This window comes from Siniperca chuatsi, linkage group LG12 (genome assembly GCF_020085105.1).
Source record: "Siniperca chuatsi isolate FFG_IHB_CAS linkage group LG12, ASM2008510v1, whole genome shotgun sequence".
NCBI lineage: Eukaryota > Metazoa > Chordata > Actinopteri > Centrarchiformes > Sinipercidae > Siniperca > Siniperca chuatsi.
Genome location: NC_058053.1, coordinates 27,885,178 through 27,909,947, shown reverse-complemented (window position 1 = coordinate 27,909,947; position 24,770 = coordinate 27,885,178). Strand labels below are relative to the sequence as shown.

At 44.6% G+C, this 24,770-nt stretch overlaps 1 protein-coding gene and 1 long non-coding RNA gene across 2 annotated transcripts; both read left to right on the top strand.

The window, feature by feature from the left end:
• Positions 1 to 637: 637 nt before the first annotated feature.
• Positions 638 to 24,636, top strand: sucla2 (succinate-CoA ligase ADP-forming subunit beta). The gene is made up of 11 exons (XM_044215826.1): positions 638 to 789; positions 3,685 to 3,862; positions 4,824 to 4,923; positions 6,295 to 6,457; positions 9,524 to 9,652; positions 14,156 to 14,294; positions 15,271 to 15,432; positions 16,873 to 17,015; positions 17,142 to 17,262; positions 19,669 to 19,757; positions 21,572 to 24,636. Exons 1-11 carry the CDS (start codon positions 673 to 675, stop codon positions 21,644 to 21,646), a joined length of 1,416 nt encoding a protein of 471 aa, XP_044071761.1. The 5' UTR covers positions 638 to 672; the 3' UTR covers positions 21,647 to 24,636.
• LOC122885131 lies at positions 11,216 to 13,373 on the top strand. Its single transcript, XR_006380051.1, has 2 exons — positions 11,216 to 12,198; positions 13,125 to 13,373. It is a non-coding gene; the product is annotated as an uncharacterized LOC122885131 (long non-coding RNA).
• Positions 24,637 to 24,770: the final 134 nt, after the last annotated feature.

Below are 24,770 nucleotides of genomic sequence, written 5' to 3'. Positions count from 1 at the left end.
CACACCAACTTCAAAATAACCTCAGAGTTAAGACAGAAAGTGTACATGTTGATATTAAGCTCTGACAAAAACGTAAATCCCAATAAAACCTATTCTGCATCTACAAACATGAGTTCAGTCAGTGTAGTTGAGTTAACACTAATAATTCCCAGTTATTGTGCAGTAATGATTGTTTTAATTTAGGTTAAAGGCCACAGTGAGGATATATTTACACTGTGTCAAGGCCGTGACACTGCTGCCTTCACGAGCTCTTTGTAAACGCCCAACGTCAGTGATTGTCAGAAATGTGTAGTGTGTATTTCGGTTAAATAGAAAGAGCAAAGACATGCTAACTTTTGTAGTATGGTTCTGGTATATGTTTTAGTGCTAAAATCATGCGACACATGTTGCCTTGATGTTATGAGGACGAGAAGACGTGCTCATCAGGCACGTGGCAGCTATTTTAAGTAATTAATTTTGCCAGAAATGGCTGTTACTTTTACAACAACCATCTGGTATGTATATGGTATATAACTGTGTTTCCTCTCCATGTTAAATTTCACATTTCAGTGCTTAAATACTTCCCAGCCATGTTCACGGGGCTACTTTGAGCGTTCATTTTGAGATTATCGTGTAATTTCCGACAGCGTCTGAACGCCGCACTGGGAAAGCCGCTTTTGCAGCTCACTACGCATGCGCGCCGATTACTCCGCTCTAGAGGGAGAGATGGCGACGTCCCTGATCTGCGGCCGTTTGACGGCTAGCCTGAGAAATTCAGGGGCCAGAAACACTATCAGCTCCGCTTCCAAGGTGAGTGTGAGTCCACATTGAAGCGAAGGTCTCCGGCTTTCGGAGCAGGTGTCCGTGACAGCGCTGCACCTTCCCCGAAGACTACAGTTTCCCCACAAACTGCCAGGGTCAAATTTGACATTAGCACACCCTCATTGAGTTTCCGTTGTTTTGGCTAACATGCTAACTAGCGCGGAGCTAGCATGGCCGGCTGTCACTGCCGCCGAGATGAAGTGACCCAGCAAAAAAAAACACGAGCTTACACACACGTAGCTAATCCTTTCGGCCTGGGCTTACCCTGCCACACCGTCGTGTTGTTTTTAAACTGTGTTTTTGGAGGGGAGCGGTGGCCCCCCGTGACCTCCACCGGCGGCTGCTAACAGCGGAGGAGAGCTGCGGAGCTCTGCGCCAACACACGGCAGGTACACCGCACGACAACCGGGGGACAGATCGGCAAACACGGTGTACCACCGGGCAAATGTGGTATTCAGTAAATGTGTTAAATAGTCATTATTGTACAAATATATCTGTTGCTATTACTCTCAGGTACGTCCCAGGTGCTGTCACGGAAGTTGGCAACAAATCCCGAGTTACCTCTCTTAAGGGAGCTTGTGATTGGCTGAATGTTTCTGTAGTTATTTAAAAACTAAATGTCTTTATTTTCTCTAATGTCTCTGGTGTTTGTCTGGTGTCTTGCAGTGATTTTTAAAGAAGTATTTAGATCCCCTTTTCTCAAGTACAAACAGCAATACCGCTCTGTAAAAGTCTTACTTCAGTAAAACCACAGGATTATCAGCAAAAATTACTTTAAAGTATTTAAGTAAAAGTACCCCTGTTCAGACAAAATGGCCTCTGTCAGAGTAATATTCTTATATATTATACTACTGGATGGTTATTACGATGCATTTACATGTAAACAGCATTTTTATGTTGTATTTGGTCGAGATGGAACTGATTCGAGCTATTTTATATACTGTTGGGTTGTTTAATTTACTGTATAAAGGATGCATCGTATTTTATATGATCATTGTAGTTCTTTATAATCCTAATCTACAACGCAGGTAGATGGATGCAGAGTAGGGTTTGAGATTTTAGGTGAATCCCGGTTCAGGTTGTTATTTAATCCTGGTTCTGATTCTTGTTTTTATTATTTGAGTAGTAAAAGAAACACGCTGAAAGCAGAAACCTTTTAAAACTTTTACTTTCAGCAGATTTATGCAGCTTAAAGATAAATAAAGAGGTGTTTTGTGACGTTAGAGGGACTTCCTCGCTGCGTTAGCTTATTTAGTCAGAGTGAAAACGTTTCCCTGATCGCCGCCTGTCGAGAGGCTTATTGATCTTGTTTCAGCCACAAGGAAACTGATTGTCTTTTAACTTCCTGTCTACACCGGACGTGGGAATGTCGCGGTGTCTAGATATAGATCTGACATGGATGCCTCCACATAACCAAACCTGTTCCTGCTCATTTAATCTCACACGAGGTTCAGCAGATCAGATAAAAACAAACATCAGTCCGGTTTTCCATCACGTGGGTTTATTATTGTGTAACAAGTGGAGCAAATACATATTATGTGTGACGTAGTTGGGTGAAAAGTTTGGTTTTCATTCTTGTTTATAAATCAGCTTCCAGACCAATTGTTTGTGACAAATGTAAATAATATTAATAACAAATAACTAGCGAGTTGTAAGCCAGAGATCATCTTTTTAATCCGACACCTGTGGTGGATGTGAGCTGATCCGCGGAGTCGGACGCCAACAGACAAAACGGGAAATGAAGGAAAGTCAATAGCTGTATATTATGAACCCTGTAAATGCACTGTCGCCTGTAACTAGTGACGTGGATGGAAGCGAAGGTCCAGATTCAGCTTTTCGTAATGAATCCCCACCTGCCTTCTCTCTAATGTCGTCCGGACAAGATGTCCGAGCAGCTACAGCAGAGAGTGCAAACAGCTGCGTGTTCGAGCCAAAAGCGTCTTTCTTTTAAATCCGACACCGTGTTGGAGTACCGGCTGTTGATCGTAGTGGGAGGTGGTGCAGCAGATCGGCAGCCTGCTGCGTGAGCAGCGATGCAGCAGTAGAAACCATCACCGCAGACCAGCATTACTGACTTCTGTAGTTTTCCCAGATTGGGATATTTTCCTTTGCTGATCCGTCCAGCTGATTCAGTTTGAGTTGAGTCTTCAGCCTTGGTTTCATATCCTTCATCAGGTTTCACACTGTTGCTCGTGTTTTGCTGCTGACTGCAAACACACACTCCCGTTAGAGGAAAGTAGCTCAGCGTGGTTTTGCTTTGGACGAGTTGTTCTTTAAGTGTGTGTGTTCAGTGTCACGAATGCTTTCTGTACTGATGCCGCTTCGCTCTGTGTCTTAATGATATTCCAGATATATATATATTTCCAATAGCGATTTATATTGTCTTTTTCATTGTCATTCGAAAATGTCTTTAAAGTTATTATTCTTTTTCGTGAAATCGAATATTTTGATGACGTTTATTACCTGGTAGTTTTCATTGTTAGCGGTGCAGTCCGCCATTCCTGATTCACATTGCCTTCACACGGGGGGGGGCGACGACGATGACGATGCACCAGTTAATCTTCTGACAAAGAAGCTGCTCAACCAGTTCTTGCTGTAGTATTAAACGCACTTATTGTTACCACGGTGACCACGGATGTTGCCACATCAGTCAGTACTGAAATCTTCAGGATTATGACTTTTAATGTTTGTACATAATAAAGGACAACGAGGACTGTAGCATCATGTGCGGTGGAATTTGATTAAAACGTCAGTCTGCCAGTTCTCCCTCAGCAAGTAACTACACTTTGGTCGGACGTTCAGTGTAAAAATGTAGAAAGTGCTAGCGACAGAACATTTTCCTTCCGTGAACTTCCCTCACTCCTGCCCTGCTTGCTCCTCCAGGTTCTCGCCGGCTCTTCTGGTCTGTTCGGAGGCCATGTGTCCCACCAGCAGCAGAAGAGGAACCTCTCCCTACACGAGTACATGAGCATCGGGCTGCTGAAGGAGGCCGGCATCTCGGTGCCGGACGGCATGGTGGCCAGCTCCTCGGAGGAGGCCTACTCTGTGGCCAAGCAGATCGGTAAGCCGCGCTGAGCCTGGAGGAAGTGCCGAGAATCCAATAGTACGAACACATTTACACCCACAGGTTATCCAAAAAGAAGGTTCAGAAAAGCCGCTGGAGCATGAACCCAAAGCATCATCAGTTTGTCATCAAACGAGATAACAAATCTAAACCCAAAGTGCCGAAGGTTTGATGCTAACTCTTCGGTACTTTGCTCGCTTCGAACACATTTCAGTAGCTGCCACAAAGGCATCGAGGTTTCGACAGCCAGCTCTAGTTCTTACTGACAAACCCAGAGTGTGACTGTGACACAGTTCAGCTGTGTTTCCTGACATCTTGTGACCTTTTGTGTGACACACTAACGTTCGCTCGGTCTAAACATAGCCTCCTCCTGCTTCAGAGGTATCGCTTGACACTCGACTTACATAATTTCAGTATAGTAAGAAGTTGCACCAACAACTCACCTGTTTTGTTTTTAACTGACCTCTAACGGTGTCTTTCACAATTAATCATAATTTTAACTAACAACAAAGTGGCTGGTTAAACTGAACCAGATGACGCTCCTAAATAGTAAGAGATTAAAGGAACCTGTCGTCGCTACAACCAAAGGTTGTTCAGCTGTTCAGCTGCAAGGTGACGTCTTCAGATCGCTTGTCTGGTCCGACCAACGGCCCGAAACCCAAAGAGACAGTTTATAAATGTGTAAAACGGAGAAAAACCAGACAATGATGACAATGACTTGAAGTATTGATATTAATCTTTAGTGTTAATGGACTATCTGAATTGTTGTCAGTTTATTTTCTGTTGGTCTGTCGCCTGATTGGCTGATTGTTCCAGGAGAGTGAGAGGATGCAGGACTTTAACCTGAATGCACGCTAAACCACGGGGACTTGAGACTGCTTCTTGAGGGTTAGGGTTTAGGGAAAGCGTCATGTGACTGTCCCCCACGGAGACAGTGACACAAACATGTGTTTGTCAGCTTCAAAGGACCTGGTGGTGAAAGCTCAGGTGCTGGCCGGTGGCAGAGGAAAGGGGACATTCGAGGGCGGACTCAAGGGAGGAGTGAGGATCGTCTACTCGTAAGTAATCCAGCTTCTGTCATCAAACACAAATGCCAACAATCAATCAATAATCTGCTGTCTCGACCTCACGCGGCCCGCTCACTTCTTCGTTTTGTTCCACTTCCTGTTTTGCCTCGTAGCTTCCTGCTGCTTTTAGTAAACGCCAGTAAAAAAAGTCTCGTCCTGCTCCGTTCACACAGCCCGAGATACATTTCTCCCACCGGGAAACACTCGTCCACGTTTCAGAGGAGGTCATGTGACCTGACTTCGCCACATCCTCCGCAGACGTTCTGTGTTTATTAGCTTACAGCTAGCTCAGCTAGCTTACTGTGTGTTGCAGCAGCAGCTTCTCAGGAGATGATGCAGGTCGTTACAGTTACTAACATTATTTACGTTCTTCACTGAACCAGTCTGGAACCTGGTTTATCAACACGAATGAAAACACATCTTTTCACCCAACTATATTATCTATATTTTATTGGTAACATGATTTTGGGATAATTAGCTTGCTGCACAGTAATAAGCTCACGTCGCAGATAACTCTAACCGGACGAGTCTCCGCTGCGACTCTGAGTTCAGGATGAAGAAATACTGAAATAACGTTCACAACCTATTCTGTTAAACACATAATAAAACACACCGTGAGCAGTCACCATGACCGTTATAACAGCTGCATGTTAAATGATTAAACTGATCACTTATTTGCAATACATAATATCAAAAACAGCATTTGATTTCATGAAAATCTGAAGGATCATAACTTTAAATTGAACACTTCCACGAGGCTTTCGTGGCCATTAATGGATCAATTTTAGACATTAAAGTCAAGTCGGTTTTATTCTTAAAGCCCAAAATCACAGATCTTAAATTTGCCTCAGGGAGCTTTCCGTTCTGTACAGCATGCGACGCCCTCTGTCCTTACGTCGGGTTGGAAAAACTCCCCAAAAACAAAGACGAAACATCAGGAAACCGAGGCTTTTTGCTTTTTATACACCAAATGTTTCCCGAGCTTCCTGTAGAGAAATTTTGAAAACATCTACATTTCAAGATAAGTACCGCAGAAATAAAGTCACAGCTGCGCCGCAGCCGTCACCAGAGCGTTGCAGTAGTTTTAATTGGCACAGCTGACTGTCTGAACTTGTAAAATACCACCCAAATGTCAGCAGTGTGGCAGGAACAAGCTGCAGAGCGGCTGCGAGAACAAACTTATCTTCAGGCTGCGTTTAAGGAACAGACAGATTCAGAAACCGCTACGGTTTTGTTTTATGATCCCTCTTTGGAAGTCACCACTCAGACGGCTGATTTATGTGATTTTCATAGATTTGACTTATTGGATGTGATGAGGAGGGAGTATACATGACGTCTCCTCCTCCTCCTCTTCCTCTCCAGGCCAGAGGAGGCCCGTGATATTTCATCCCAGATGATTGGTCGAAAGCTGTACACCAAGCAGACTGGGGAGGCGGGTCGAATCTGCAACCAGGTGTTCATCTGCGAGCGCAGGTACCCGCGCAGAGAGTACTACTTCGCCATCACCATGGAGAGGTCCTACCAGGTGAGGGAACGCACTCGCACGCATTTAGATGGTTCTAAAGCTGGATTTATACTTAACTGCGTTAAGAGGCTACGCCGTGGGATACGTGGCGACGGAGATGACACGTGGGGGCTGGGAGAGCTGTGATTGGACAGCTCGAGCTGCTTGTGTTTTCTCCTGCAAGTTTCTGAGCGTGGTGGAGATTTTTGACAGTGAAGACGACAGGAAGGAAGTTGCCTTTTCCTTTTCAATAAAAATAATGATAAAACTTTATTTATAGAGCACTTATCAAAACAAAGTACAAAGTGCTTCACAGCAAGAGAAATAAAATAAACAGTAAAATAAACAGCCAGTTCAGGTAAAATCAGGATCTGCTTTCAGATAAAAATGTGTTTTGAGACGAGACTTAAAGAAGACTCTGACTCAGACAGCCTGATGTCTTCGGGCAGGTTGTTCCAGAGCCTCGGGGCCCTGATGGCCAAAGCTCTGTCCCCCTTAGTTTCCATCCTGGACTCAGGAACAGACAGGAGACCCCTGCCCGAAGATCTCAGACTACGTGAAGGTTCATAAGGGATTACAAGGTCTAAAATATAATCTGGAGCCATGAAGAGCCTTAAAAGTAATCAACAAGATCTTAAAATCAATCCTGAAACAAACAGGGAGCCGATGTAAAGAGGCTGAACCAGGTGTGACGTGGTCGCACCTCTGGGTCCTGGTTTACAGCCGAGCAGCTGAGTCCTGTACAGTCTGCAGTCTGTCAGAGTTTTTAGATTAAGGCGAGTGAACAATAACAATAACATGCATCTCCAGCAAAGCAACGCTGCGAACCTTCTGCCCACCGCGACGGCCGTTCTGTACGAATGAATGTAAACACGGCGACTGCACAGGGGTCGTCTCCTACTCAGGGATGAGACACGGGGAAATAAGTTACCTGGATGTAACGCCAGCTCTTTAAGTACGTGTGCAGCCCACCGCCGCCCTGTAAGTAAATTAAATAATGTAAACACGTGGGGAATATAATTAAAGCACCGATCTGTCTGGCATTGTGGTGGTGAGGTCAGACGCTCGGCTTTAAATCAAAACCCACGAGGCTCACCGCTTTATGAAAACATGTAAATCCAGTTAAACGTGTTGCGTTTCCTGCGTAGCTCAGCAGCTCGATGGTGGTGGTAATGGCTGCTGCAGCAGTTTGAACTGTTATTTGCTCAAACTGCTCTGTTAATGAGCATAAATATACAGAAGGCAGAATAATAACAAAGACCAGAAGAAGAACTGAATGCACACAAGTTTATTTCTAAAATAAGTCATCCTGCTCAGAGGTTTGCTGGTTGTGCTGAATTACACCACTAGGTGGCAGTATGGTACTAAAGATGATGATGGGAATCAGCACAGAGCACATTGGTCTGTTTCATGTGTGTTAAATGCACATTAACTAGTGTTTTTAGAGACTGGCAAGGTAACTTTAAGACTCTCAAACATGTTAGTGCTAAAAGTCTGGCTCCTAAACCCGTGAGAAGTTAGAAACATTCGGTAATGAAGACATTTGTTCAGGCAACTGGGAAAAATATCGCAGTAACAACATGCAGATGGCGTCTGAAGCCAGATACAATAAACCTGACTGGTCAGTATTTAACTGTGTATTGATGAATGTCAACCAATCACTGTAGACATAATGAGTTTGTTTATTCATGAAGCGTCATCTATAGCAACGAGGTCAACCCCAGCCCTGCCTTTAGCTCAGGTTCAGGAGTTTTCTCAGTCCCCTTAGTAAAAGTCTCAGCAGCTTTGTGAAAAGGTCTCAAGGGGAAACTCTTTGTTAAGAACGAGCTAACTAGCGTTGCTAGTTCAGTTTAGGAAGAGTCCCAGTGGTAAGATAAGATACTTTGTGAATAGACGTCTGGTTTAGTTTCCCTTTTAACTTCATTTTGGAGAAGTTAATACACACACATTTAATAAATAAATAAAATGAGATCATTATTATACAGGTATTATATACAGTGCCATCCAGAAAAATAGATAATGATGATACTCATCAGAGATCAGTCTTCTTCCTGTTAATCTTCACTCCGACAGCAGAGAAAAGACTAAAGAGGCTCTTCTCAGGTGGGAGTCTGTGGAACAAAACCTTTTTATTAAGAAGAGGCACTTGAAGACTTGTGCTAACCACCGATTTTTAAGATGCATTTGTGTTCCCGAATCATAAAACTGTCTATCCAGCGTCGCCACAACACTCGGTTCACTCTAATTACAACTTTGATCTTTTTTTATATCCACATTTCAGAGAGACGCGCTGCTTTAAAAGTAATCGTCAGTGTGCAGAAGTGGTGCGAGGGATGCAGCGTGTGATCTGCCTGGAAATGTAACTTTGGCAGGTAGATCGGCCTCGGCGGGCGGACGAAACGTTCCTTCGCTGCTTGTTGCTTGTGGTTGGCGACTGGTGGTGTTTAGAGCGACGCACCTGCAGCTCCGCTCGGCTTTACGGAGCTTTAGAGTTTCAGCCCGTTGTTTATCTGCAGCTTCACTGCTCTGGTTCCCTCTCAGAGCGTCGTTTCCAGAGAAGAAGAAGCTGTAAAAGGCCGCTGAACTCGAGCTGCTCAACAGCAAACAGCTGATCAATTAATTAGTCGGTTGACAGAAAACTTATTGGCAACTATTTTGATTATCGATTAATCGCTTGAGTCACTTTTCAAACACAAATACCAGAAAAATCAGCTTGTTCCACCTCCTTAAATGTTCTTTGTTTTACTTGATAGTAAATTAAACACCTTTTGGGTTTCAGGCATTTGAAGACAACATCTTGAGTTTTAGGAAACTGGGATTGTCATTTTATAGACCGATAATAAAAACAAGTGTCAATTACAGCCCGAAAAATAAGTTCAGGTTTAAGTAAGACTGGACCTTTTTGTGGAGTCTCTCATTTAATGACATTAAATCTGCTTTCTCAGTATGTGGATGGAGATTATTCTTCACAGCTCGCCTTAAATCTTACAGACCAAAATCTAAAACTCAAACTTTCACAGATTTTTTATATAGAAATAGTGCAGAAAAACCAGAGCGTTAAACTCTTCACCCTCTTGTGCCCCGCAGGGCCCCGTGCTGATTGGCAGCTCGCAGGGGGGCGTGAACATCGAAGACGTTGCGGCGGAAAATCCGGACGCCATTGTGAAGGAGCCCATCGACATTGTGGAGGGCATTAAGATGGAGCAGGCTGTCAAGGTACAATCAATAGCAGATGGAACGAGTCGCAAAACTAACTGTGGGGTTTGGGCTGCGGGAGAAATCGAAGAAGAGGAGGACGAGGACAGAGGGATGCCCTGTGTGTGTGTGTGTGTGTGTGTGTGTGTGTGTGTGTGTTCATGCTGCAGTGTGGGCTACACCGCCTAAATCACAAGAGCCTGTGTTTTATTTCTCAGAAGGAAAACTACTTTCTTAACAGATACAGGTCCAGTCTCTCTCACACAAATCAAGTCTCAGGTTGGAGAAAATCTTTGCGTTCTTCTCAGCAGACTTCATTCCTCCCACCTGTGGTTTTTTTTTTATCCTAAAAGAAAGATATTTGTTATAATTCAGGTTTCATGGTTTTGTTTTTGGTGCCTGATAATAACACCTTTCTTTCCAGCTCGCAGATGTTGGGTTTTTTTTTTCCCAGACAAAGTTATAATCAATCTCCAACCTGCAGTTTCTGATTGTCTGCAGTTTAAAATCGGCAGTTTCTTTTGAAAATAAAAGTGTTTTTGATTTTCCAGTCTGACGGTTGTTATGAACAACACTCAGATCTTTATCCATCACAGTCCAAAGTATTCCCGTGGTCGGGGAGGATGATATGACAAAAAAATGTAAGTGTTCTGAGATGGTTTTATTTACAAAGATGGCAGTTTGTCTGAGCATTCGATTGGAGCGTTTTTCACGGAGCAAATAATTCTCCTTTGGAGAAGCTCCAGTTTGGTACCAAGTCCTCTTTAATTCTGAATTAACAAGAGCTGTCGTACGCGACGGAGACGCAGCACAGATGATGTCAAACTGTCTTTAAAGCTGCACTAATGAATATCAGTGACTCTGTAAAGTGAAAGGCGTTGCTTGTAGTGATGAACCCACACAGAATTATCTCCCAACTCTGCAGCTCTAATGAGCATTTTAGCCTCTTTTCTGTTTTTATGGCACATTCACTGCCTGGTTCAGTCCCAGTGCATCAGTGTCGTATCCAGCAGCAGCAGCAGCAGCAGCTGTTTCCATCAAACAAGCTCTGATAAAGCCGCTGAACACGAGCTGCTCAGCAGCAAACAGCAGACAGACGCAGTCAGAGAGCAGCTGCTGAACATAGCGGAGCATCTAGCTGCTAAAGAGCCAGATGTTTCCCTCAGCAGCTGCTGAACATAGCGGAGCATCTAGCTGCTAAAGAGCCAGATGTTTCCCTCAGCAGCTGCTGAACATAGCGGAGCATCTAGCAGCTAAAGAGCCAGATGTTTCTCAGCAGCTGCTGAACATAGCGGAGCATCTAGCTGCTAAAGAGCCAGATGTTTCCCTCAGCAGCTGCTGAACATAGCGGAGCATCTAGCTGCTAAAGAGCCAGATGTTTCCCCAGCAGCTGCTGAACATAGAGCATCTAGCTGCTAAAGAGCCAGATGTTTCCCTCAGCAGCTGCTGAACATAGCGGAGCATCTAGCTGCTAAAGAGCCAGATGTTTCCCTCAGCAGCTGCTGAACATAGCGGAGCATCTAGCAGCTAAAGAGCCAGATGTTTCCCTCAGCAGCTGCTGGACGTAGCGGAGCATCTAGCAGCTGAAGAGCCAGATGTTTCCCTCAGCAACTGCTGGAGACCAAACACAGAGCTGACAGAGAGAAGACCGGACTGACGTCCATCAGGAGACACAGACACGCCTGTTTGCTAACATGCTAACCAAAAGAACTTTAAAGGGCAGTGATGTATCAGAGTTGTGTTGCTTGCTTGTTTGCCCCCAAGTGGCCAAAAAAATCAGTTAATGCAGGTCGAAGGTAATTTCCGAAGCTCACCAGTCGTCCTCTGACCAGGCGTCGCTTCCTGCCGTGCAGCGTGTCCCGACCGCTCGCCGTCTCGATTCATGTCTTCACGTTCGTGTCCACAAACGTTGTGTCACAGTCCTGCAGGTTTTTATTAAAACAAGCCATGTAAAATGCACACAAGCAGAACCTAACTCATGCATGGATGCAACATTTGCATGAAGTTGTCAGGGAATTTGACATTTTCTGTTTTGCCCAGTTTTTTTTTTTACGTATGTGTGACTTTCTTTAGCTAATTTTAGGGAGGCAGGCTCTGGGTGTTGAACCTGTTGGTTGTCATAGAGAGAGCAGAGGCTCAATATATTTGACACGGAGAAGAGGCGCTGATTGCAGGGCTCTCCAAGTAGATGGAGGTCCATTGATGTTCCTTCACTCCTTTTAATTTATTGTTTTGTCCACTGACACCACGTTAGTTTCCAGTGATGCATGAAGAAGCTGCTTTTTTTCTTGATGTTGATAAATGTTTTAAAAAATACAGGAGGTGGAACTTCGACTCCTGGTTGTCATAGTGGCATCTATTTCAAATCACCAATATATTTTAAACAGTTGATGCTGCATTTCAGTGATAATGTGCATTAGGGATGTGGCGGTATCAAATTCTCGCGCTACGATTATTAGTTAGCGTTGTTATCGTGGTTACTTTACGACTCGGGATGTTGCTTCTGATGTTTTTCACAGATCGATTCCAGACCGTAGTGGAGTATTATACGACCCTGATCATAAGACGTAAAAGCACACTCTCCTGTCAGTCTTTGTCTTTTTGAGCTGTAGCTCTGTTTGACGGACGATTCAGAGCCCAGTGTGTTTCTGCAGTGAAGACGATTTCACTTTTATTTCCTCAGTGGCGGAAAAACACGTTGCGCAAACCTATGCCTGGCGACATTAGGGCTACAAACGACCCATAATGCAACACTCTCTGTAGGAGCTGCTGTTACATCCGGCCTCTCTCCATTCAGAGAGATCTTATGTTGTGAATACAATGTAATTGTCTAGTCCCCTGAATGTAATGCAACGTCTTATATTTTGGCCAATACGATATTTTTAGAATGCGGTCACAAAAAAAAGGGTACGTGTCTGATAAGTAACTGATTAATCTGTTACTTGCACCCCATCCATATTCACCACATGCTTGAATTTGATCAAACCAAACAAACGGTGAAACGCATTGTCGTGGCAATTCCTTCGGAATAAAGAAACACTCGAGGCAATCACTCGTCTTTCTGTAGGTTTACTTCAAGCGTCTGCAGACGGACTCACAGCAGCACAAACATACATCAGTATAATCTGCTCTGAATGAGTACAGAGGGAAAGGAGCATCAGTTATTTATCCAGTCTTCAGGGTCCGACTCCTCAGCCCGGGGAGAAGAGTGTCCCTGAAGTCTGGACGTAACAGTCAATAGGATCATTTGTAGTTCCATGTCATCATTATCAGTGCGCTGTTCTCATCTCGCAGTCCAAACAATCATACACAAATGAAGTATTGACGCCAAACAATTATAATAACATCTGTATGTTATTATATCAGAGAGTCCGTTTGTTCTTGCCATTACAGTATGATGCAATGATGTTATGTGTCCATTCGTGTTTTTGTACATGTTCAGATTTCTTTTCGGGTGTTAATGATTAAAATCCTTTTTTTTTTTAAAAAAAAGGCAGAATGTCTTCAAGCAACCACAGAATATAACAGTGAAGCTGTTTCACTGGGCCGCTAGCACCGCCCGCCTCTCTGAACACGACCTCTGCAGCAGACAAACGCGCGGTTTTGCCGGTCGGGTGATGCGAGCAGAGAGTCCCAGAGCTGAAAGGAAACCTGAAGCTGACCCGGGGCCCCCCCCCCCTCGCTGTGACTAGCCAATAAAGCAGAAATGCAGTAAAAATAAATATTAAAAAAACCAAACAAATGGCAGATCTCAACATTATTGTTTTTATTTGTTCAGCTGGTTGAGAAGATATTCAGATGATTCAAAACCTGCACATTATTTTTTATAGTATTGCCTTTTTATGTTTTCTGGCCTGATGTGAAAATCAGTTAACCCCTTTAATCCCACAGACTCACTGGCAGGTTTGTCATTACAAAACAGGAAAATTAAGTGTATTATCAGTGCTTCAGTCTGCAAAGCTTAGATATAAAATGATGAAACGGTGTGTGTGTGATGCTGAATTACATGGAAATGTTCTGAAAAGTGCCGCACACACACAAGCCATCTGCTGTACTGAGTAATTATTTGTTTGATGTGTTGTTTTTTCAAAGGAATACTTTGACATTTTGTGCAAGACGCTTCTTCACTGTTTTGCCAAGAGTTAGATGAGAAGATTGATACCACTCGTGTCTGTATGCTAAATATGAAGCGGCTGGTTAGCTTAGCTTTTCCTTTTACTACTCAGTTTTTGTACAGATTGAACAAACAAGATAAAAAGTGTTGTTTATATTTAGAGCTGCTGGTAGGTGGATTGTGTTTCCTTTGGACAGAGCCAGGCTAGCTGTTTCCCCCTGTTTCCAGTCTTTATGCTAAGCTAAGCTAACCTGCTGTTGGCTCCAGCTGCATTGCGGAAGCGATCAGACATTGAGAGGTCGAACTGCCCATCTGCAGTCTGCGTTTTGAATCCCCGGCTGTGCAGCTGCGATCTTCAGAAAGCGTGGAAACGATGGCCAGTGCTGACGAAGCGTTTTGCGTTGCTGCAGGTCGCTCAGAAGATGGGCTTCCCGCCGGCGCTGGTGAACGAGGCGGCGGAGAACATGATCAAACTGTACAATCTGTTCATCAAGTACGACGCCTCCATGGTCGAGATCAACCCCATGGTGGAGGACTCCTCTGGCATCGGTACACACACACACACACACACACACACACACACAGTCTTTTCATGGGATTTGTTGACATTAAGAAAAATAAAATAACCTCTAAGTTAAGCCTCGGCTTGAATTCTGGCTTGCTAAGATCAGTAAGTTATGTTTCCACGAGTACAAACTCACGTACAGACGTATAAACGCATACATGCACGCGTCACACCTGCACGTGAGCTTGTGAAACAGCATTAGGTGATAGATTATAATGTCTAATGTCTAATGTGTGTCGGGGTTAATGACTCTCATATGAAGAGGAGACCACTGACCTTTGACCTTTGTGAGTGCTGGAAACACTCGAGACAGAAGTCCTCAGATGACAAGCTGAATGCTTATGCTGCAGTAATGTCATGCCATTAATAATAATAATAATAATAATAAGGAAACTACTGGTTTATATATTGTAAAATAATATTTTTAATGAATGAAAAGTAGTTTTTTCGTAGTCGACGCGTGGAGAGAGAGACGGTTTTGACATGCAACTAGAGCTGACACAATTTGTCGATTTAATTGATTAGTTAATAGACAGAATTCATCAGCAACAATTTTTACAGTCGGTTCATCTTTTGTCATTTTTCTAAGCAAGAATTCCCCAAATAATGGACAGATCTGTCAATTATGAAAATAGCCATTGGTTGCAGCTCAGAGGTCGAATCGAACTTGTAGTTATATGGTCTGTGCCTTAAACCACTTTGTGTTAATGTACTTACAAAATGTTTAATAAATGTAACAGAGCTGCCACTAATGGCTGTTTTCATTGTCTGTTAATCTGTCGATTATGTTCATGATTAATCGTTCAAATGTCATCTGGCTTAAGCTTGCCCTCTCTGGTGTTAAAAGAAGGAAACTGAACTCGTCGCTGCGCAGAAAGCCGCTGCAGATGGTGTCTGTGACATCAGCTGGAAGTTAATCTTCTTCTGATGCCAAAACCTCATGTGTTTGCTTGTCACCAGTGATGTGCATGGACGCCAAGATCAACTTTGACTCCAACGCAGAGTACCGCCAGAAGAAGGTGTTCGACATGCAGGACTGGACCCAGGAGGACCCCCGGGACCGGCAGGCCGCCAAGGCCGACCTCAACTACATCGGCCTGGACGGGACCATCGGCTGTCTGGGTCAGTGCGCGTCACATGTCACACGAGCAAAAGGAAGTCATTTAGAAAAAGATTAATTAGAATTAAAGAGAATTATTTCAAAACCAGATGGCCGCCATCTGGGGAAAATATCTGTTATCGAAAGAGGAGATTTAGGGGAGGACGTTGTTTTAGAAAATGTAAACATTGGGCCTCATGCGAGAACATTTTCATATTCTCAACCTGAATCTCTTCAAGTCAAAACATCAAATTTATCAGAGACGGTGTTAGAACAGTTATAAAACGTGTCATCAGAGCAGCTCTGTGCTGTGAAAGATATAAAGAGTGATGGTTTGACATAAAGTTAGACGCTCGGAAACGTCTTTCTAAAGCAAAGCGGTCAGTGACTTAGATGGGAGGCGGACGGCAGAGTATTTACAGCAGGTGATGTCACACGGTTGGCTGAGACCTGCAGAAAGACTCAGCTGTCGGTCGGTGTGAGGGGATTTTCCAACAACCGCTGCACAAGTTGCCAAAACATACCAGTAAAATCAAAAAAAGAAGTTTGTAAAATGGTTTATTTAAGGTTAGTTGACTTCTGTAACATATTTAAGTTCATTCAGATTAAGCCGTTATGATTCTTAAGTCAGAGGCAGGTTGTGTGACTCGTACAGCAGGTCCGAACCACTCGCGAATTTTGTTCGTACAAGAAAAAGCTCCAGTGTGTAACATTTAGGAGGAGCTGTTGGCAGAAATGGAATATAATATTCATAAGTGTGTTTTCATTAGTGTTTAATCACCTGAAAATAAGAAGCGTTGTGTTTTCGTTACCTTAGAATAAGCCGTTTATATCTACAGAGGGAGCGGGTCCCCTTCCACGGAGACCGCCATGTTGCACCGCCGTGTTTCTACAGTAGCCCAGAACGGACAAACCGAACACTGACTCTAGACGGGGCCGTTTGCTGCCACCGTGGTTTCTCCTACTCGCTTGGAAGGGGAGGGCGAGGCGAGCGGTGTTCAAATAGTTGCAAACTGCAGTTTCACCGCCGGATCTAGTCTGGCCGTTCTCCTCTGACCTCTGCCATCAACAAGGCGTGTTCGCCCAGAGAACTGCCGCTCACTGGATGTTTTCTCTGTAAACCCTCGAGATGGTTGCGCGTGAAAATCGATCAGTAGATCAGCAGTTTCTGAAACACTCAAACCAGCCCGTCCGGCACCGAAACCACGCCACGTTCAGAGTCACTTAAATCACCTTTCTTCCCCATTCTGATGCTTGGTTTGAACTTCAGCAGATCGTATTGAACATGTCTACATGCACTGAGTTGCTGCCACGTGATTGGCTGGTTAGATATTTGCGTTAATGAGCAGTTGAACAGTAATCAATATCCCCAGTATTAACTTTTGATTTTAAGACACGTTTTCCTGAACTGCAGTCAGTGTTTAGTGTCTTTCTTTGTAGTGACTGATGTCTTTGTTCTGTAGTGAACGGAGCAGGTCTGGCCATGGCCACCATGGACATCATCAAGCTCCACGGCGGCACACCGGCCAACTTCCTGGACGTAGGAGGAGGAGCCACAGCTCATCAGGTGACCGAGGCCTTCAAACTCATCACCTCTGACAGGAAGGTAAGAAAACACCTGCTGCTGTTAAAATGCTTTCTCCAATGTTAGCATTATGTTTGTGTTACCGTAACATTATTGTTTGTTTTGTTTGTCACGGGTGCGTGTTGTTGTTGTGGCGGCGGCGCTCAGGTTCAGGCCATCCTGGTCAACATCTTTGGAGGCATCATGAGGTGTGATGTCATCGCCCAGGGCATCATCATGGCTGTGAGAGACCTGGACCTCAAGATCCCCATCGTAGTGCGGTTACAAGGTAGAACACACACACAGAAAGCTTCATCTGGGAAAAATGACCAAAATCCAGATTTACAAACTGTTTTGCCGTGAAATACTCAAGATTATCATATGAATTACAAACAGAATAAATTTCAGACGGATTTCTGTGAGCGGCAGCTGAAACTGCAGCTCTGTTCAGGCACAAGGCAGCGACGTCCCGAGCCGATCCTCAGGATCAGTATCGAGGCCAGCCCGAGCATATTTTAATGGATCGCTATCAAAGTCAATCCTTTCTTTACCGAACTCTGCTGTTTTGTCCACCTCCGCCTGTCTGGTGTCGCGGCGCCGCTCTACACTGCGAGCAATTCGCTGCGTTAGAGAGTGAAAATTAGAGCGTGTGAATGTGAAAATCGGTGGATTGACTCTGTTCTGACGCTTGCATCGGCAAAATGCACAGATTCGCTAAACTCCGACGTACGCTAAACGACGTAACAGAGCTGTTACCTCTCGTTTCTTATTAGCGAAAGCTCAGTGGTGAAAAACATTCAGGTAGCAGCGTCTCACTTGTAGCCGGCGCTCACCGTCACTAAAATGACAAACGTCGCCGGTGGCAGCTCTTATCAGCTGTCGCTAAGTAACGTTAATTCTGTGAGGACTTAATAACCAAAATAAAACATGGCTGTTGTCTGGTTTGAGGTGAAAGGACTCCGCTCTGTAACGCCACCGTACAACCTCTCCTCTCCTCTCCTCTCGTCTCGTCCGAACTTAATTTCCTGAATTCAAAGTGTCTTTTCTTGAACCAGTAAATCTGGACTAACTGAAGTCAAGACTTTAAAATTTAAATTCAAACATTGTGGAGCCATTTTTCTGGAATATTCCTGGACTCGTCGTCAGCACGGGTAAAGTAAAACTTCCACGAGATGAACAGATTAGCCAACATGTCGCTGAAAGTGTCCTGGAAATTGATGATTTAGAAATAACACAAACGCACTTAAACTGCAAGCGTTGTTATGTAACGCAACTGGCCTCTTAACACTCCGGTAAACTAAACACACACACACACACACACACACACACACACACACACACACACACACACACACACACCCCTCCTCCAGTCAGACGGGTTAACAGGCAGCAGCTGGCAGCACCGAGGGAGGACTTGTGTCTGTTTCGTTTGATGCCTCCTACTTCAAAGTCTGGCTCCTGGAAACGCGCAAAGAAACAATGAACCCAAGTGAACTGTGTGTGTGTGTGTGTGCGTGTGTGTGTGTGTGCGCGTGTGCGTAAGTGCAACTGTTGATCAGAAAGGTTATTAGTCCTTTTTGTCTGCACATGACTTTACAGAGACACAACTGAATCCGTAGCTAGTTTATTCCCAGCTTTATTCATTCATCAGTGCAAGACATTAAAATATTCCAGCACACAGAACTGGTGCGTGCTTGTATCTGGAGCCTGAACAGAGCTGACGTTTCTCAGTTTTCCTCGGGGTGACGCTTTCCTGCTCCTGTTTTTTCTGTTTTGGAAACAACACGCTGTCGCCTCAAACTGTCGAGGTTCTTTATACTAGAATTTAATCTGTGTTTAAAGTGCTTCTTCCTCACACGTGTTTCAGTTCACGTCATCAGGTCGACACGCTGCGTGTAAACAGATGCACTCAGTAACACTTTATTGGTCTTTTCTGGCAGATTTCATCCGTGTGTGAAAAACAGGGAACAAAATTGTTCTTAAATAGATCTGTTTTTTAATAGATCTCTGTTTAAAAAAAGTCTGCAGCACAGAAAATGAAGCAGTGGTGTTTTCTGTCTGCAGCCATGCTGTGTGCTAACCGTGTTAGCATGCTAACATTAGCTAATAAGCAGTAAACACTGAGTGCAACATACTGTTGTTTGCTATTCTGGTTTTCCCTCCTGCGAGTGGCCGCTAGAGGAAAGGCTGTGAGGTCGTTAGAGTCCAAAGGGTGCATTCACTGGGGAGCAGGAGCAAACATGGCCGCCTGTCTGTGAGTCCAGGTTATGGTGGCTATAGGGGACTGGGTTTACCGTTTAGGTCACATGTTTTCTCTCTCACTGAAGAGGCTTCATCGGTCCTCAGAACCGCTGCCTTTAAAACCAGCACTTTTCTATGTTCGGTTTGGATATTTCTTGACTACAAGGGTGTTGCTGGAGGACGGTTTAAGTTGCCCAAAACTCATCCTCCATGATTATCCACAGCAAAATCCAGACAGATCTGTCACCGCCGCCCTAAAGCCGCCCTAGCATGTTAAAGACAGCATATTAATGCATATTTAATTTAAAAACAGCAGAACGTCGTGGATTAGCTGGCTCGACGCAGCCGCACACTGTGCTGCTGATTCGCTCGGCCCTGTGGGGAAGTTACGCTGTTTGCACAACTCAAATCTTGACATTTTTCTTTTGTGTTTGTTTTTTTTGTTTTTTTAAAGGGACGAGAGTGGACGATGCCAAAGCTCTGATCGCGGCCAGTCCACTGAAAATCCTGGCCTGTGACGACCTGGACGAAGCCGCCAAAATGGTACGCACACACACACACACACACTCATTAACACAGGCTTTTGACCATACACACTAGAGCAGGGGTTCCCAAACTTTTCAGACCGCGACCCCCAACATTAGACTGCTGATGTTAATAACCACCGTTTCATTTTTGATCAAGTTTAGATCTCAGAATAGACGATCGCAGTTTAGCAAAACACTAAATGTGCATCTAGCTAGCGCATGTTGTCGTGCTGTAAACTGTGACTGACGCCGTCACTTCACTGTCGTAATGAATCGGATCAAACTAAGTTTTATTTCCAGTTTATTTTAATTAGCATACATTTATACTCGCATCATTACAACCTTTTTAAACATATATAAAAAATAAATAAATAAATAAAGTTTCTGGAAATCATCTCGCCCCCCACTCCGCGACCCCCACTTTGGGAACTGCTGCACTAGAGCGTCCACCACCATGTGCTGTGGGGAGATGAAGAAACATGCACCTATCTATAAGCCTCCAGGTGTGTGTGTGTGTGTGTGTGTGAATCTGAGGTCACTTTGGCTTTATAACACGCTAACCAGCAACAGGAAGCAGCAACCTGTGAAAACACAGGTGAGAAAAGGGTTACAGCAGGTGTGTGTGTGTGTGTGTGTGTGTGTGTGTGTGTGTGTGTGTGTGTGTGCTGTCTTCTTCACCTCTCAGTCAGTCAGTGTGGGTGGAGCTGCAACGTGTAGGTGGGAGGGCTGTCACGATATCACATTTTCACTACACGATTATCCAAAAGAATTCACGATGTTATCGCGATATCTAAAGAAAATAATAATGCTATCGGTCAAATTCATCTTTAACTTTGCTTAATGTGTGTTTTGTCGTTACTTTACCGCCACCTACCGACAACGCGAGAGCGGAAAGAAACGGAAATGATTCATGAGGCGCTTGATTATTTACGCAGTATCGTGTGTGTTACTAACGGGATGTCGATATTTAGTTTTTCACGGTTATCGTCGGTATGTCGCGACACACCTCTAGTAGGTGGTGCCAAAAAATACTGAAGGGTGGATCTGAGAAAATACCAGTAGCAGCAGAAATCTGTCAAAACTCAAGATCAAAATACAGAAATGACATTATAAACACAAGTCGGACACATCGCGTGATTGACGGCTCCCAGTAAAACAGATTCTTCCCACAGGCGTGGCGAGACGCTCACGCTGCCTCCCACTCTCTCAGTTTCTCGTCAGTTGCATCTACAAACGCACAGGTTCAGGTTTTTGGATGTATTTGCCTAAAGCTCCTCGCTGCCATTGGTTTCCATTTATTACCGTGTGGTGTGAAAATCCATCAGCAGACTCTTGAAAACACGTAACTGAGTGCCGAGACACTTTTTGTCGCAGGCTTCTCCGTGACGCCCCGCGGCTTGGACTGTACGTCGCTTTGGACAAAAGCTTCTGCTAAACGAATGAATGTAATCTCCCGCCAAAATGACACCAATCTGCTTTTTAATATACACAGTTTCAACACGAACGGCTTCTGTTCGTTTCATCTGGGCACATACGTGCTTACCTGTTGATCAAACGACGTAGAATCAGTCAGTTTTATTGTAACGAAGAGAACTTTACTACTCAGAGAAAAAAGGTTTTTGGGGTGTGGCTACTTGTTGGAAACTAATGGCCGCCTTGAACAGTAGATGTGATACAAAAACATGTCGAACACAGCAGCGAGGTGTGCAGAGTGATCAGCAGGTGTGTTCCCTCTAACACCTGCTGAACAACCTGCTTCATGTAAAAGAGGAATGTGTTGGACGTCACCTGATTGTAACCGTCTCCCTCTCGTCCGTCTGTCTCTCTCAGGTTGTGAAGCTTTCTGAAATCGTCTCGCTGGCTAAGGAAGCTCAAGTGGACATCACCTTCCAGCTGCCCATCTAAGAAACCTCGAGCTTTGGCGTCCATGACCTCCCCACCCCAAACACTTCCTCCGTCTCTTAGCGGCCCACCACTCCACCCCCCCAGACAGACAGCAAGGCGAGGAGACGTCCTCGGAGACATTTAGTTTTCTGTTTCTTACACTGTGGCATGATGGCACGACTCTATACAGGCGTTCACTTAGAGAGAGAAAGGCCTCTGTTTCCTGTCTCGACCCTCCTCAAAGCCACAAACCTGTGTTGCACTTGAGCCGATACGCACAAACCTCCACTTTAACTCCCTCATGTCCACTCTGAGAGGGAGACACACGGCGAACCAGTCTGTTTACTGAAGTACTTGTTGGGAAATGTTTAAAAAAATAAATAAAAAAACAGACCAGCTGAAGCTTATTTCTGTTTGATTTCAGATTCAAACGAGCGAGCCGCTCTCACTCGCACATATTACTTTGTGTTTTCAGTCCAGTTAAAATGAGTAATTGTGAGACAGAGGCTGCAGATCGGTGCTGTCACATAAAAGGTGGGGAATGCGATTCTGAAGAAATCCAATACCACGACAAATCAGAATCAGAAATACTTTATTGATCCCCGAGGATCTCTTGATGCAGCTGCTCACTGTCACGTCAGTGCACACAGGAATAGAACTTGATATAGAGCGAACAACGACACAGCGAGTAATATAACTAACGTTAGCTAGGCTGTGGGTTAGCAGACTGTCGCTGCAGCTGCTGCTGCGAAGCTAACAGCCAGAGAGGACGAGACGGTTTCCCAGAGCAGCACAGCAGCTCCAGACAGCGACGCTCACAACTCTCCTGCTGCTGTAGCTAACATCACAACAGCAGCAGATCTTAAACTAGAGAGTCAGCTGAGTGTCCGCGGGCAAGTCGTTTAACGTTACCTGACACACACATCATGGCTGGAATAGTGTTTTTGTTAGTTTCCCGTTCACAGAGCCGGGGCTGAGTACAAACACCGGACAGCTAGCGGGCCGAGAGGAGATATTCGCTGAATCTGACAAAAAGACGTGTGTTGGATTAGAATCGCTGACCCCGCCTTTAAATTGGGTGCAAATGGATGACAGGAAAAGGGTTGTAATCCCATCACTTTCATAAACACACAGTTTTGTACGAGTGCCTTTTCAGTGTCTTTAAATAGGAATGTAAGAGAGTGAAGAACAGATCAGTTCCCTCCATGCAGAGCTGTGAAATATTTCATCAAACAAACATCAGCTGAAGTGCTGAAAACACAAACATGCTGTCAAACAATTATCGTATCAGACTGAGCTGTGTCTGTCTAATAGAACGACAGCATTGATTTAATTACAGTGTAAAGTTTAGAAATTCCCTACAGACGCCTTCACGATATTTCTTTACCTCCTGTAGTCGAAGTCATACAGCAGATGTTTGCTTTTTCCAGAAGAGGAGAAGCACTGCAGAGACCCTCTGTTATATTGTGATGGTGATAACACTGTCTAAGTACAACCTCACAAAGCCGCTAGCATGGCTGGACACTCTTCGTCTTGATTAAATGTGTATTTTCAATGCGGAGAGCACCACAGACTAAATATTAAGGCGTTGAGGCAGAAATCTCACAACCTGGACAAATGAATCCAAAACTATCTGCATGGAGGAATGTGAGAAAATGTTTTTTCAAAGTGTCAATCACAACGGCACCGGCAAATCTCTCATTTAATCTCACATGACTGATAAAAGCCCTTGTTCGTGTTTATTAATAAAGACCGACGTGACGAAACACTCAGGTAGGAACCCGCTCATTTTTAGCAGCTGCATCTAATTAAATCACCAAAAAGACAAAGTGTGACTCTCGGCTCAGTGACCGAATCTTTGAGTACGAGGACGTTTTATAAATTTAGCTACTTTAAAAATAGTTAGCTGAACCTGAAGAGATGCGAAAAGGAGCTTTAGTTTTGAGGAGTGTGCCACCATGTTGGAGGCTTCGGGCTGACTCGCCTCCCAGCATGAAGTCTCTGATGGCTAAAGGCCTCGGCGGCAGAGTTAGCATGGCTTACGCTGTTAACCCTCAGCTTCGAACAGGCCACACGTGTCAAATGAATTATTCCAGAAAAAGCCCAGAGGGAAGAACATGCAGACTAAAGCTGAGTCGACCGAACGTTAAATCAGCTCGGTGCGATTTCCTGCGTTCACTTTGCTTCCCGTCTCTCTCGCTCGGTTGAATTCAAATATAAGGAAAAAGGAGGCTCGTCTCTCTTTCTTCCCTGAGGATTATTTGCAAACTGCTGTAGCATGAGCTCATGCGGCCGTGCACGTCTCCTAGCTGCCTCCTCGCTGTCCCACAGACGTGGGGAAGGACCCTGTCCTGATTAAGCGAAGCATGCGTTATTGTGTTAGCTAATGGGGGCGGACGGGACGTCTGAGGTGCAGGCGGACGCTCATGAGTCTCATCTGTTTCTCCGTTTGAAGCCCAAACCGGACGGGCTGGAGAACCACGAGTTCAGATGGTCTGACGGCCTCGACGGCAGGTTTACCGTCACGTTGGAGGCAGCCGTTGTAGAAGTCCCACGTTTAAATGAACTGCTGCAGCTCTTCAGCTCCATCCCCTCAGAGGTTTTTTAGGTTTTTCTCCTGCTTTGGATGTTGAAAGTTACAAGAAATGTTGACTGCAGGTTTGTCTGTGTATTTATTTGGTTCTGCTGTATCCCCTTAATTGAAGAATTGGCAGCTTCAGGGTTAAACAGGGACTTCTGCAACGGCTGCCACTGTATTTCAATCTGCCATCATGCCACGCAGCGGCAGCCATTATCTCTTAGCTCCCTCGTTGTTTCTGTATTTATACAGTTTCTCCCTCCCTCCCTCCCTCCTCCTCTTCCAGCGCCCCGAACACAAGCCGACATTGTGAGTTGTACGTCATTTATTATATCTTGTAAATAACCAAACTGATGTTCTCATTCTGTAAAATATTTAAGCTCCTCGCAGGGAGTACGAAAAAGGAAGAAAACAATAAATACAGAGAACCTCAGTGTTTCTGTGGTTTGTTCGTTTTCCTGTGTTTTTGTCTTGGCGAGGCCATCCATCCATCCATCCGTCCATCCATCCGTCCGTCCATCCATCCATCCATCATCCTTCATCCTCTGCCACTTAACTGGGTCCGGA